General features: G+C 41.7%; 1 protein-coding gene across 8 annotated transcripts in view; it reads left to right on the top strand.

Moving 5' to 3' along the window:
• Dock3 (dedicator of cytokinesis 3) overlaps nt 1-15,599 on the top strand; it is a 309,043-nt gene that overhangs the window by 234,066 nt on the left and 59,378 nt on the right. For all 8 annotated transcript variants that reach the window (XR_003485121.2, XM_027414437.2, XM_027414435.2 and 5 more), the window contains 5 exons: nt 1,981-2,075; nt 4,136-4,211; nt 4,594-4,694; nt 4,949-5,007; nt 7,699-7,847. Coding sequence is in view for 7 of the 8 variants with exons in the window: in XM_027414437.2 (XP_027270238.1) it covers nt 1,981-2,075; nt 4,136-4,211; nt 4,594-4,694; nt 4,949-5,007; nt 7,699-7,847 (480 nt within the window). In the remaining variant the exon portion in view is untranslated. The remainder of the gene's footprint in view (nt 1-1,980; nt 2,076-4,135; nt 4,212-4,593; nt 4,695-4,948; nt 5,008-7,698; nt 7,848-15,599) is intronic.

Here is a 15,599-nt window from a genome sequence, read left to right as displayed (position 1 = left end):
GAAAATCAGATTATTCCCACCCCAGGGTTTGTTGTGAGTTTTTGTTGTTTTTGCTAGTAATGATGTTTTTGGATCTTTGGTGGGTTTTTGTTGATGTTGGGGGGGGGGTTGGTTGGTTGGCTGGCTGGCTGGCTGGTTGGTTGATGTTTTTAAGACAGGGTTTCTGCTCTGGCTGTCCTGGAACTCTCTGTGTAGATCAGGCTGACCTCAAATTCAGAGATCCACCTGCCTCTGCCTCTCTAGTGCTGGGATTAAAGGCATGTGCCCCCATGCCCAGTAATGTTTCTTTATTGTTTATATTTTAGATCCTTGTAGCCACAGATGTTTCCAATCAGCTAAATTGGTGATCATGTAACAGTTAGATATGTTCTTAGATGTTCAAAATCAACAAATCTCTCTGATTTGCTAAGGGGCTCTGTGTGATCTTTGCTAAGGGCTCGGGTGTATATCCTGGGTCTCTCTAATCTTTCAGCATGTCACAGCTCTGTCTCTTTACAGTACTGTTTGTACAGAGCCTCATGTTCGGTCAGAGGTGAGAGACTTGAGCTTCTTGAGTCGGTTCTGGCAATATGGGCATCCTAGCACACGTGTGGCCTTCTAGAATCTAAGGAATACATCAGATCTTTTCACAGGTCCCTATAGATATCTCATTCCCTAAAGCTTTTTGGCAGATTTCTTTTTGTTCCAACTAATATGAATGTGTTATGTATCTAGAATGTTAAATTATAGGACTTTTTTTTTTCAACAGATGTCCTGAGGATAGCTAGATAAGCTCTTAGTTAAATAAAGACAAGCCTGACAATAGCTTGTCCAAGAAGCTGCCACACAGGTCAAATACTAACAATTCTCTAGAGCATGGGCTTTTTAGGGACTCTAAAGGTATTTTGTCCCAATGGCTGCTAGGCTCTGGGTTTTTGTGGCTGCTTTAGTTCTGTAGTGGAATATTAAAGTAGATAGAGAAGGTATGAATGGGGAAGAGTGAAATGTAACAAAATTCAGGGTTTTGTGAGATTCATCTATTTTTCCTTACTAAACTTTTTGTCTTTGTTTGCTTTTGTTATTGTGATAAAATTCTGACCAAAACCAACTTGGGAGAGGAGAGAGTTTACTTTTCTTACAGGTTACAGTTCATCATTGGGAAGCCAAGGTGGGAACTGGAAACAGGAATCTGGAGGCAGGAACTGAAAACAGAGGCCATGGAAAAGTGATGCTTAATGGCTTATTTTGCATTGCTTGCTCAGTTTGCTTTCTTAAGGCCACCAGTCCAGAGGGAACACAACCCACAATTGGATAGGCCTCTCCCACATCAAACATTAATTTAAAAAAAAAAAAAATGCACCACAGACATACCCACAGGCCAAGCTGATGGAAGCAATTCTTCAATTAAGGTTTTTTTTTCTTCCCAGCTGACTCTGTCAAGTTGTCCAAACTAACCAGCACATTCTCCACAAATTATGTAATACTGAATTATTTAATCAATCTTGGCCATGTCATTATTTTCATGGGCACAGATTTATTAGAGGGTTTGTGGTTTTTTGCTTTGTTTTGGGGTTTTGCTTGTGTGTAGTACTGGGAATTAAACTCTGGCTATAGGGTATGCTAAGTATACCTTCTAGCCTTGAGTTCAGCCCTAGGAATTTTCAGATTTTATGTTCCCTCTTGCTTAGAGAGTGATATCTGTGGAGTCTGACAGTTCCGCTGGATGCTAGTCTGCCGTGGGCTTTAAGTTTTAGGTGTGGATCCAGAGTTGATGTAAAGCTGTCTTGAGTCTGCCAAATTTGTCTCTGCTCCCATATGGCCTGGAAGAATGTCCTGAATTCATTTTCATGTAACCTGTAAGATACAAACAATTCAGAGAGGGAACCAAATCTAATCCACTGGTGTCACACACTCTCTTAGCAGAAAGTTCAGGAAGGGCCAGCTGATGAAAAGAGAGAGCAGTACTAACATTGTCTCACATTGCTTTTCTTCTGTGGTCAGGAATTTCTGCTGAAGATTTTCTGTGTGTTCAGAAACCTAATGAAGATGAGTGTCTTCCCTCGAGACTGGATGGTGATGAGACTATTGACAAGCAAGTAAGGAAAGGCCCTGTACTGACATCAGCAGAGCTGTAGGGCAAGCTGGGGGTAATAGGTATATGTGAGTGAGAGGAAGATTAAAACCAAGACTGGGAAGAGAAAGGAGTTGACAAATATGAAATTTGTTTGGAGATACAATCCACAGGATTTGCCCACTGGCCATAAAGATAATGAAAGAAAAGAATCAAAGATAATTCAAAAAGCAGAATCCACAGTAGTGAGGATGGAAAAAGGGGTGTTAAAGATGGGAAATACAATACCAAGAAAGAGCCGCTCGCTCTGTGCTCTGCAGCTTTAGTATCCTAAGCTCCCCTCCTGATTTAAGTCGTATTTTTTGCCAGACAGTACTTCCCTCCTAGCGCTCACTCTCCACCTAAGCCCCTGCTGCCTGACCAGCTCTGACTGGAGAGCTAAGATGGTCTTAATATGTCTTCCCCACTCAGATTTCTAACCTGTGCTTCCTCTTAGCCAACTAGACAGGTGGTATGCATGTAGTAAGAGGTTTGTCCATTTGGCCTCTGTCTATTATAGGCTACTTGGTCTGCACTATTTAGCCTACTACCTCCTGTCACTGGTCTGCCTTTTATGTTGGCACTGCATAGAATGTAGTCAAATTATTTGTTAAGTATATTAGCAAAGCAATGTGAATGTGTTTCATGTTGAGCTCTTTATAGGGCCCTTTTTCCCTAAAACCTGCAAATGTTTTGTTCAAAACAAAAGAATGATAAGAAGTTGCATGGATATTTCCTCAAATAGTGGCCTTCTATCTAGATCCTTCTTATTTCTGCCCACTACTTACACTTAGAAAACTTTAGATTTTTTAGCCTGTCCTGCAGGAGTAGCCTCTTTATCTTTCACCTTTACCCTTGCCACCTGCTCTGCTGGAAGACTAGTCTCTTTTGGTTGTGAGCCTAGCCTTTAATGGCTGAGCTATTCCTCCAGCCCAAGATAAGTCTCTTTTATATACTACTTTTGCCTTGTTCCTCTCCTGTATAAAGGCCCATATGACCACTTTTTCTTTTTACTGAAAATAGGTTATTTTTCACGTAATTTGTCATGATTATGGTTTCTCCTCACTCTGCTCTTCTCAGGTTCTCCCCACGTCCCCTCCCATTCAGATCCATTCCCTTTCTGTCTCTCATTAGAAAAGAACAGGCTTCTAGGAGATGATAATAAAGATAATAAGATAAAACTATACTACCACATTAGAGATGGACAAATATGATAAACAGAAGGAAAACCAACAGGAATAAAAGAGCCCAAAAGATGGCACAGGAGTCAGAGACACAGTCATTCACACACTCAGGAATCCCATAAAAACACTAAACTGTAAGCCATAATATACATTCACAGACCTATGTAGGCCCTGTGCATGCTGCCTCAGTCTCTGTGAGTTCTTATATGAGCTTAGGTCCTGTGGATTTAGAGGGCCTTGTTTTCCTGGTGTCCTCCATGCCCTCTGGCTCTTACACTCTTAAGCATAGTTCCTTTGCCACAAAACCAAGGCAATAAAACCCTTAACTTCCCTTAACATCACATTTCCCTTCCTTTATACTTCATGTTCTTAATTCTCACAGGCTAGCTTCCTATTACTACCCTTATACATTCCATGCTAAGAGTGATATTCTAGTCCAAAGGCTGAAGCCAGATGAAAACAGTAAATGACAAAAGGAAATATTTAATCACTATAAATTCCTATTATCTGGTAAAATACAAAATTATGCTCTAAATCCTACAAAGTGATCATAATCTGTATTGTTATCCAAAGATTCCCAAAATACTAAAATTATTTTTTGAGCTAGAAGAAATCTTAAAGAACAAGACTTAAAAGAATCATCAGTGACCCACTGACATCCTTTGCTATCTCACCTTCTAAGAGGTATTTCTCTGTAACTGGTTTTCTATGGCGTTTGCTCCATTTTCTTTTTCCTATAAAGCCACATCTTACGTAAGAGCAAGTTGACTTTTAAGAAGTTTGCCTACAGGCAGACAACTGATGCTAGGCTATGCCACTGTTAATCTTTTAATTCTACCAATGCCTTGTTTCCTCACTGCAGTATTATAGTCACTACTGTCCAGTACCTGTCCTCTGCACTGCACAAGAATTTCACAGAGACAGACTTTGACTTCAAGGTAGGAGCTCCCAAAACTCATCACTGTCACAATAACCCTAGAAAGCTAAAGTCCACACTCCCCCCTTTTTGCTTTATTAATATATTCATAGTACTATAGATTCCTAGGCTGATGGTTATTGTAATATGACCTAAGAGCCCCCTTGGTAGAAGTGTTGGGAGCTAGGCATCTATAAAAATGCCTGTTGTTGGCTTCAGAAAGAATCAAGAAAGCAAAAATGGGGAAAAGCCTATTTCTAAAGATAGTTAAAAGGGAAAACATTTCTTAAGCTAAGAATTTAAGATTGTAAAATGGAGTTATGTGCTACATGCATGTATTTAGTTACTTTCTCTGCAAGGTTAAGGACCTAGGCAGTCACGTGACTCTTTTTCTGTCTCTCTAGGTGTGGAATTCTTATTTTAGCCTGGCAGTTCTGTTCATAAACCAGCCAAGCCTTCAGCTAGAAATCATTACTTCAGCCAAGAGGAAGAAGATTCTAGATAAGTAAGACAGATGTCTTCTGTTCATCTCTCTACTACTTGCCCAGATGGAACTATTTTTTCTATGACAGACTCAGAAGTCCAGAAGTTTCTCACATGGGTGGTTTTCCAAGAAGCCAAGTATGAAAGTTCAGTCAGTAGCCAAATGGCTCAGCATTCCGATAGCATTAGAGACAAGAGTGTTGCTGTTCTGACCTCATTCAATCTTCAAGTCAGTCTCCTTCCACTAACAATTGGCTTCTGTGTTTCTGTTTCCAGGTATGGGGACATGCGTGTGATGATGGCATATGAACTGTTCAGCATGTGGCAGAATCTGGGTAGGTCTTTTCTACTGATTGTTCCTTTCATATACTGCATAGGTAAATAAAAAGTACAAGAACTAACAATTCTCCAAAGCTTTCTGAACATCAGTTCAGACTTCAAAGGTCCTCTATAGCTTTAACATGGCACCTCAGATGAATAATGTAGCGTAGCACATGTATATAGAGTCCTCCTTGGCAGGGAGAGCTTGGCTAAGAGAGTCTAGTATGACATGTGCATTCCATTTTGAGAACAGAAGTTAAAAGAGTAAAAGGAAGACTCTAGGGTTTTTTTTTTTTTTTTTTTTTTTTTTTTTTCAGCTTGGGAATCCATGCTGTAAGAGCCTCTATACTACTCATATCCCTGTCTATGTGTTACATACTTAGAAGTGTAGATAATGGAGACAGCATGAAAACTAGGACAGGTACTGATTCTAATAAAGATGAACATAAATTTTGGAACACAGGTATTTATGTATCTGATACCACTTACATGAAAGATGAAATTTTAGAGCCTTTGGGTGAGATTAACTTTGGCTTTTTCTTTGACTACCTCTTATAGATACTTCTTTGAATCTAAAATGGTCACATCAGTGTTTCTGGTAGAGTCTTGCCTGGATGACTAGCTTGGCCACCCAGAATTCTGAAGGGATATGAGTCTTCTGTCAGGAAGATTTTTTAAAACTTAGTTATATTTTCAATGAAATGTAATTTAAGCTAATCTCGTGCCTCTTTAAGCCATAGGAATGATGGCATAGAATCTTAAAGTCACCTATGAACCTTCCTCACCCTGATCTAGAGATGAAAAGTAAGGTGGCCTCTAATAGGGGCCACTGGATAGATGTTTCAGCAGTTAAAAGCACTGGCTAATCTTCTAGAGGACCTGAGTTCAATTCCCAGTTCCCACATAGTGACACACAACCAATTGTAACTTCATTTCCAGGGGATCTGATGCCCTCTTCTAGCCTCTGCAGGCACTAATCATGTACATGATACACTTAACATACTTGCAGGTAAAGTACCCATGCATATAAAATAATATAAAAAATTTGAGACAGAAATAGGGTTCTTCATCCCTCAATAAATATGTGTTTCCAAACAGACTTTCTAGCTGCCCAAAACAGACTTTGGATATATTTTTCAACATTGAACTTAAATTTGAAATTTCTAGGAACACAAGAGACTGACAAGTATACCAGATACCAAGATCAGAGTATGCAGAGTAAGCCTCAGAGCTAACATTTGCTTCTTAAACAGGCTTTCAAAATGAAAGAAACAAAAAAAAATATATTAGCCTGTGTTTAATCCATAATACTGCTAATTTTTTTAGATATTAGATTTGTCTTACAAAGCCATTCATTGCTTTTGAAGGAACTAAAATTTTCTCTGTGGTCCCCTAAAACTAGCTTTACTTGACTGTAGCAGTTACTGCACAAGCAGTCTCCTCTGTAGTCTCTGAAGGCCTAAAACAGGTCTGAAGTTGGTACTTTCTGTAACACCATTGCAAAGATAAGTCCTCAGGACTGGCCTTAGGTTCTAGGAATATTGCCTAGAGAATAGACCAACCAGAGGGGAAGATATATCACTCACCTCACTTCCCATAGGAAGGCCTCATAAAGGAAGTTGGAGGGGTGAGCAGATCTGATCAGAGCAGATGTATTCCTACTGTAAGAATACAATGTGAAGAACAGGGGTAGGAGGGTACAAAGAGTCTAGGTCTTCAAGCCAGCCTAATAGGGTGAAGCTATCTAGTAAGCTCTTAGCAGCTCAGGTTGAGATTTTTTTAGCATACATGAGTGTGGGCCTTTAAGGGGTCCATGGACTTCAGGCATTTGGTAGCTTAGGCATTTTGGAGCTTAAGCCTTGGACTGGACTCCTTAGTTATTGAAATGCCTTCTAGAAGTAAAATTGTCAGGAAGGTCCATTGTGTTTAAGCAGAAACATACAGATTTTCCTTACTTAACCAAAGCTGTAGATAGATGTCTGAAACTTAGCACATTACTCATCTGTAGAAAACAAGCTGTTTCCTTGCTCCGAAGGTTTTCAGGTAGTTAATAAAACTTCACAGGAAATTTTCTGAAAAGCAGTTTTGTGCCCTTTGAACATGTGTTTCACATTGAGTAGGCCAGTCAATTTAAAACTCTAAAAAAAAAAAAAAATGAGGGAGTCAGCACTTAAGAGCACTGACTGCTCTTCCAGAGGACCCAGGTTTGACTCCAAGCACCAACATGGTGGTTTTCAACCATCTGTAACTCTATTTCCAGGGGATCAGATGCCCTTTTCTGGCACCTGATACCAGGTGGTGCCATCTGGTACCAGGCATCCACATGGTGCACAGCCATCAGGCAAAACACTCACATAAATAAAGTAAGATGATAGATAAATGTTTTAAAGGATTTAAAAAATAATAAAAAATTTAGAAGCAGTGTGGGTATCTCAAAACCCATAGAATAAATCATCTTTTACCCTTGGAAGCTTCTACTATAAATAAACAGTTGAAGGTGGAGTATGTTGGTTTGGCCTTTTCAGTGCTGAGAAATTTAGATCTATCTCAGGACCTCATACATGCTAGGCAAACACTGTACCACTGCTGAGCTTAGATTCCTAACCCCCCTATAAACTGTAACATGTGCTTGGCCCCATTTGTGAATCTTCCATATAAGGAACAAAGCAGGAATGAACTAATACTTGTTGGGTTTTATTGTTCAGGTGAACATAAGATCCACTTTATTCCGGGAATGATTGGTCCTTTTCTGGGTGTAACACTGGTCCCACAGCCAGAAGTGCGGAATATCATGATTCCTATCTTTCATGACATGATGGACTGGGAACAGAGGAAAAATGGCAACTTCAAGCAGGTAAGATAACTTCAGTGTTTGGTATGCTCTCCTCTGAAATGAACCTGTTTGCACCAGGCAGGTAGTCTAGATGGGTTGGTCATATGTCTAGTAGGGACGTTAACCATCTTAAATCCTGCTTTAGAATTTGTGTATGACTTGCTAGCCAAAATTAATGTGCAAATTTTCTCCATCAAGTTAGAGACCAGATCCTAGAATTCAGGAAACTGAGGCCGGAGAATTGCCATGAGTTTGAGGCCAGCCTGAGCTACATAGCAAGCACTAAAGCATAGACTACATAGCAATACCTTGTTTCAGAGACAAATAAGCAAAGAAAAGAATTAGAGGAAAGGGATAAACATGTTAAGAACTTTCTTTTTTAATGTTAAATATTTTAGAAACACTTTTTTTGTTTGTTTGTTTGTTTGTTTTGTTTTTTGAGACTGGGTTTCTCTGTGTAGCTTTGGAGCCTGTCCTGGAACTAGCTCTTGTAGACCAGGCTAGTCTCAAACTCAAAGTGATCTGCCTGCCTCTGCCTCCCGAGTGCTGGGATTAAAGGCGTGTGCCACCAACGCCCCGGCCTTAGAAACACTCTTATTTACACATCAATCCCCCATTCCCTCGACTTCCCATCCTCCCATGATCCCCACCGACCCCCCAACCAGCCCCTACCCACTCCCCAGGGATAGTGAGGCCCTCTACAGGGAGAACATCCAAGTCCCTCACATCATTTGGGGGAGGGCCCAGGCCCTCCTTCCCGTATCTGGGCTGCATGGGGAATGGGCTCCCAAAGTCCATTTGTGCTCTAGGGATAAACACTGGCTCCACTGTTGGAGGTCCCATAAACTGTCCTGGCCTCCTAGCTGGCACCCACATTCAGAGGTCTTGGTTTGGTCCAATGCTGGTTTCCCAGCTTTACAACAAGGGTCTCCATGCTCTCATGAAGTCAGGTCAGCTCTTTCTGCGGGTTTCTCCAGCATGGTCTTGGCTCCTTTGCTCATCCCTCCTCCCTCGCTACAACTGAATTCCAGGAGTATGACTCAGTGCTTAGCTGTGGGTGCCTACTTCTGCTTCCACCAGCTACTGGATGAAGGCTCAAGGAAGGCAATTAAGATACTCATCAATCTCATTATAGGGGAAGGGCATCAAAGGTGGCCTCTCCACTACTGCCTAGATTCTTAGTTGGGGTCATCCCTGTGGATCCTCTTAACATTTCCCCTGTGCCAGACCTCTCTCCAAATGTGTACTGTCTTCCTCTATCAAGGCCTCTCCTTTCTTGCCCTCCTCTATTCCTCCCCTGTCTCAGTCCTGTTCTCCTCCCCCTCCCCTTCACCACCTCTTCTCTTCCCACCTCCCTTGTCTCCCCTCCCCTGTGCTCCCAATTTGCTCTGGGGGTTCTTGTCCCCCTCCCCTTCTTGGGGGACCATGCATTCTTCTCTTGGGGTCCTCCTTTTTCCTAGTTTCTCTGGTGGTGTGGATTGTAAGCTGGTAGTCCTTTGCTCAATGTCTAATATCCATATATGAGTGAGTGCATATCCTTCTTGTCTTTCTGTAACTGGGTTACCTCACTCAGAATGTTTTCTTCCATTTGCCTGCAAATTTCAAGATTTCATTGTTTTTTGTTGTTGTTGTTGTTGTTGTTGTTGTTGTTGTTTTTCAGCTGAGTAATACTCCATTGTGTAAATGTACCACATTTTCTCTATCCATTCTTCGGTTGAGGGGCATCAAGGTTGCTTCCAGGTTCTGGCTATTACAAACAACGCTGCTATGAACATAGTTGAACATATGTCCTTGTTGTATGAATGTGCATACTTTGGGTATATGCCCAAGAGCGGACTTGCTGGATCATGAGGTAGACTGATTCCCATTTTCCTGAGAAACTGCCATACTGATTTCCAAAGTAGTCGCACAAGTTTGCACTCCCACCAGCAATGGAGGAGTGTTCCCCTTTCTCCACATCCTCTCCAGCACAGACTGTCATTGGTGTTTTTGATTTTAGCCATTCTGGCCAGTGTAAGATCTCAGAGTTGTTTTGATTTGTATTTCCCTGATGGCTAAGGAATTTGAACACTTTCTTAAGTGTCTTTCAACCATTTTAGATTCCTCTATTGAGAATTCTCTCTTTAGTTCTGCACCCCACTTTTTTATTGAATTGTTTGATGTTTTACTGGCTAGCCTCTTGAGTTCATTGTATATTTTGGAAATCAGCCCTCTGTCAGATTGGGATTGGTGAAGATCTTTTCCCATTCTGTGGGCTGCTGTTTTGTTTTACTGACTGTGTCCTTTGCCTTACAGAAGCTTCTCAATTTCAGGAGGTCCCATTTATTAATTGTCTATCTCAATGTCTGTGCTACTAGTGTTATGTTCAAGAAGTGGTCTCCTATACCAGTTCATTCAAGGGTACCTCCCACTTTTTCTTTTAAGAGGTTCAATGTAGCTGGATTTATTTTGAGGTCTTTGATCCATTTGGACTTAAGTTTTGTGCATGGTGATATGGATCTATCTGCAGTCTCCTACATGTCCGCATCCAGTTATGCCAGCACCATTTATTGAAGATGCTTTCTTTTTCCATTGTATAACTTTAGCTTCTTTGTCAAAAATCAGGTGTTCACAGGTGTGTGGGTTAATATCAGGGTTTTCAATTCGATTCCATTGGTCTACCTGTCTACTTTTATGCTAATACCAAGCTGTTTTCAGGACTATAGTTCTATAATAGAGCTTAAAGTCAGGGATGGTGATGCCTCTGAAAGTTCCTTTATTGTACAGGGTTGTTTTGGCTATCCTGGTTTTTTTTTTGTTTTTCCATATAAAGTTGAGTATTGTTCTTTCAAGGTCTGTGAAGAATTGTTTTGGGATTTTGATGGGGATTACAATGAATCTGTAGATTGCTTATGGCAAGATTGCCATTTTTACTATGTTGATCCTACCTATCCAAGGGCATGGGAGATCTTTTCATTTTCTGGTATCTTCTTTAATTTCTTTCTTATAAGACAATAAAAGGAGATCAAGAGGATACAATTTAGAAAGGAAGAAGTCAAACTTTCACTATTTGCAGATTATATAGTTTACATAAGTGGCCTGAAAAACTCTACCAGGGAACTCCTACAGCTGACAAACACCTTCAGCAAAGTGGCAGGATACAAATTAACTCAAAAAAATCAGTAGCCCTACTATATGCAGATGAGAGAGAAAGATGAGAAAGAAATCAGAGAAACATCACCCTTTACAATAGCCACAAAGGACATGAAATATCTTGGGGTAACAATAACCAAACAAGTGAAAGACTTGTATAGTAAGATGTTAAGAACGACATTTCTGATGAAGAAAGAGCAACAGAGACTGAACTCTCCTAGTTTCGGTAAGAAGAAGGTCCTGAGAGCATGCTGTCCTTCCTCTACAGTAGGTATGGCCCAGGAAATTCTAAGGCTTGGAGCCAGACCAGATGACTTTTCAAAGCCTTCCTAAGTTTCTGGCCAGTGTCATGATAATAATCTCTAGATTGATTGTAGAGAAAGCAAGCATAGGGGACAGTTGTTTTAGAAGTGTTTAGGTATTACACGGATAAGTATCTCCTTTTGACAACTTGTTGGTGAGCTGTCCCACCATGAGAGTGGTCTGGCTGAAGTGTTAAAAGTTCAGCTACCAGCACTAGCATGCTCCATTCCTGTACAAGTACATGCAGGTGCTGCTTAAATACCTTATAAACAAGTATTGTTTTTTACATTCTAGAATAACCCTAGTGGGTTTTATTTTTTTGTTTGTTTGTTTGGTTGGTTTTTTTCTTTCCGTTTTATTTTTGTTTGTTTGTTTGTTTTGTTTTTGTTTTTTGACATTTGTGGCCCTGTTTATTCTCATAGGAACACTGTCAAGAATCCCCTGAGGACCCAGCAGGCTCCACCTGGTCTGCTGTCCTAGCATCCCTGTGAGGGTACACTAGAAGCTGAATAGCTGTCCCTTATCTTCACCCTTGAGGCCCTGGCCACAGAGTCCAATGTTCTGCTCTCAGGAGGAGGCACCTCTTGGACCCCACCACCCACCCCCATCCAAATTCTGGTCAGTCAAAGGCTGTTGAGTCCCACAGCTCAGGCCCCGGTACCTTTCCTGTTTTTTTGTTTGTTTTGTTTTGTTTTGTTTTGTTTTTCAAGACAGGGTTTCTCTGTAGCTTTGGAGTGTGTCCTGGAATTTGCTTTGTAGACCAGGCTGGTCTCGAACTCACAGAGATCTGCCTGCCTCTGCCTCCCGAGTTCTGGGATTAAAGGCGTGTGCTACCACCATCCAGAATAAACCCTGTTTTTATTATTTTTGTTTTCAGGACAGGAATTATCACACAAAAATAGAGAAAACAGGTATAGGTGGTAAGCCCCAGTGAAGGAGAGATGGATAAGGGAGTTGTAGGGAACTGAATCAGCCTTTGACAGCCTGATATAGAGTAATTTCCTGACCCTATTAGGATGGGCTATTGGTTAGAAGTGGGGGTTTACTACATCCATGTGTAAGAGTAACCCCAGACAGGGAAGAAGAAATGAAGGAGAAAGCAAGTTTAGATATGAAAGACTTTTGGATCATTTGTTTGTGCAGTGGCAGAAGTTTTCATCATTGACAATTGAACATGCCATTTTGGCCAGTTGAACTGTGCTGAGACCAGAGTGAAAATTTAATAAAATTGGGAGTCCATGGAGGAAGAGAAGGTTAGAAAAATGAACTCCAATGGAGGGAGTTTGTAAGCTTCAAGTGGGAGCTGAGACAGGAGGGACAAGACCCAGAAGGGTTTAAGGAAGCTGGCAGGCTTAGCAAGCAGCTCCTACGGGGAAGAGGCCAGAAAATAGGAAGGATTCCAATAGAAGGAGAGGAGCAAGTGTCTTAATAACTAGAGAGTTGCCCAGAGGTTGTAGCAGGCTCCAGGAGCCAGAGAAAGGACATTTACCAAGTAGGTAAGGAGACATGGATGGTTAGAGCAGGTGGAAGGAAAAAGCAGCTGAAGAATTTGGAACCAAATAGGATGGCTAGCAGTAACCAGCAGAAACAAATGATCTATACACATCTTAAGAGTCAAATCAGCAACCTGAGTCACTTTGAAATGTTGACATTTCATGGGTACTACAGGTAAAGGGAAACTACTGCTGAGTTTATAAGTTGGAGATCTGAACCAAGCAGTAGGTTCCATTGTTTTTGTTTTTGTTTTTTACTGCAAATATGGGGGTATTTACTGCAAGTGGGAAGCAGAAGATTCTTAAGAGGTCAGAGATAAGAAGTTTTGTGGTTGAATGATGAGAGGGGGTAATGTTTGGCTGTAGAGGGGTTTGGAGTATCCCACATTCAGAGATCTACCTGAGAGGCCGGTAAGGGAAAGGGTGTTTCAGATTGTGTGGTTTGGAGGAAAAGGAGAAGGGGAATGGCTGATGAGCCCAGGATCAAGCAGATGGGGGAAGCAAAAGAAATAGAGGCTTCCAGTTTGGCCTGGTGGTCCTTCCCATCAGTGGGATGGAACAGGTTGGTACCACTAGGAAGGAATGGCTAAAGAGGATACCCTTAAAGATGCAGCTGAGTGTTGGGGTGTTTGTGAGCCTGGTAAGGCTGTCCCCCTACTTCAACAATAAAGGAACGAGAAGGAGGGTGGGTCTGCAGTGCTTCATCAGGACTAAAAAAGTGGCTCTGGTGTCCAGAAGGAAGGAGATAGATCACCCTGATACTATGATAGCTATCCGGAGCTCCCTGTTGGAGATGGTGGTGGTCAGGCCAAGGGAGCCCGGGCCTCCTGAGTCATTCATGGCCAGATCAAGGAGTTTGGTTGAAGGATAATCTGGGCTTGATGTCCCCATGCCACAAGGCCCATGGGGGCAGTCAACACCCCAATGCACTTCTTGATGGCACCTTGGACATGGTTCATGTGGTTTACAATGGTTCAGACAGGCCTGGGCTCAGTGACCCTCCTGACCACATTTGAAACAGGAATGCAGAGGTGGTCAGGCTTTAGGAGGCTAGAGAGCCTTGGCAGTTAGTTGCTATGGCTGGTCAAAGGCCTTCGTTAGCATCAGGTATTTTTGGTTTGGAGCTTGTTCATCTCTCCCATAATACACCTTAAAGGTCCTCTCCCTATATATTTAAGTTTGGCCCTGATATCAGGGAAACTCTGGGGAAAGAAGTAGATCAGGAGCACTTCCCATCTGGGGTTTCAGGATCCAGACTGGTATATTGTAAGAGGGCCTTTCTCAGGAGGCCTAGAAATCGAGACGGGCTTTGTGTGTATCCTGTATTACCTCTTGCATTTTTTTTTTATAACTTACTGCCTTAAGGACAGGCTTATGGAGACCAGTCAGGAAGCAAGTTAAAAATCTATTCCTAGCTTCCATTCAGGGTCCTGGTCAAGGACTGCCTTAGCCCCAACTGGGTGGGTATCATCCGTTTGGTAGACTTCATCTACATGGGCCATAGCCTGGTCCCAGACCAGCCTGCACTCCTTTTGGAGAAGATTGTTATGAGAATAATATAAACACATAGAGAGTAAGGTTATAGGATTGGGTACTATATTGGCTACCCAATTGGTTGGCATAGAGCAAGGCCTTATACATGATAGTGGAGTACTCTGCTTTAACAACACATACTCAGCCCTGACTGAGTGGGCAGCCTGCCACTGGGGAGAAAGGGAAACCAGAGAGGCTGGAGAGAAAGAGAAGGGACTGCTGGTTGAAGCTGATAAGGGAGGGTTCACTAGCGTGATAGAAAATAGTGGAGGAATCGTCTGGTTTGGGCTTCATAACTAGGAGTTGTTTTCTCCTTGGTCAGTTTATCCCAGAATGGCATCACACACCTGGTTCCTTTAGATTACCTAAGTACAAATCTTTACCTATCAACCCCAGTGTTACAGATTTCTCAGACTTATAATTTTACCCAATATGCTTACAGATCTTGAGGTAAGATGTATACTTAGCAGAAGTTTTAGAGGGTTAGAACAAAACCAAAAGCATATGAGATGAATAGCAATAGTCCCCATTGGGACTACACATAGAATTCTATTTTTAAATAGGGAATGGTTGAATATATTGTTTTGTAATTTTCAATTTTGGTAACAACTTATTGATTAAGAAATAAAAGGAGCTTGGGATAAAGATAACCTTTATTAGAAAAACACCAGCCAAACGCAAGCCAGAGCTTGCCAGAGGCAGCAAGGCAGGCAGGCCAGAGAGAATGGACTACCATGTGCCTTGCAGCCCCTTAAAACCCTATCACTCATCATCCTGTCCTCACCTTGACCACGCCCTAACAGGCGTGGTCAGGCACACCTGTATCTAGCTTCTAGCGGTCATGGTTTACACTGTCCCCTACAATTCCCCTTTTACTCTAAAAGAGGATTAAAGCTTAACAGTGTAAAGTATCCAAAATTAACAATCATAAGGGTGAAATACAAGAAGATACAATAATCTGCTATGATACATCCTAACTATGTCTACATCAGCTAAACCCTAAGGACTTCTGAATAGAGGTGTCCAAGCCTGAATACCTCCTTCCAATCCCAACCATAAACAATAGGAAGCTATGCCTAACTAGGCTTACACTACCCTAATAGACAATAATGGGGAAAGGGGGTATAGTATCCTCCAAGTTACTTCCTGCTGAAGTGGCGTGGTGTTAGCCTCGTGGGGTCCTGTGGGAAGAAACTGTTAGTATAGTGAAAGTCTGTAATGGATTGTATCCAGCCCATGTTAGATGGGATTTGCTTGATTGAAGATCTAGGTTAAAATCCTCAACTTGATTGAAGTCAGTACCCGAAGCTCT

This window comes from Cricetulus griseus, chromosome 4 (genome assembly GCF_003668045.3).
Source record: "Cricetulus griseus strain 17A/GY chromosome 4, alternate assembly CriGri-PICRH-1.0, whole genome shotgun sequence".
Classification (NCBI taxonomy): Eukaryota; Metazoa; Chordata; class Mammalia; order Rodentia; family Cricetidae; genus Cricetulus; species Cricetulus griseus.
The sequence above is the reverse complement of the archived record's forward strand: the minus strand, read 5'-3'. Positions and strand labels throughout refer to the sequence as shown.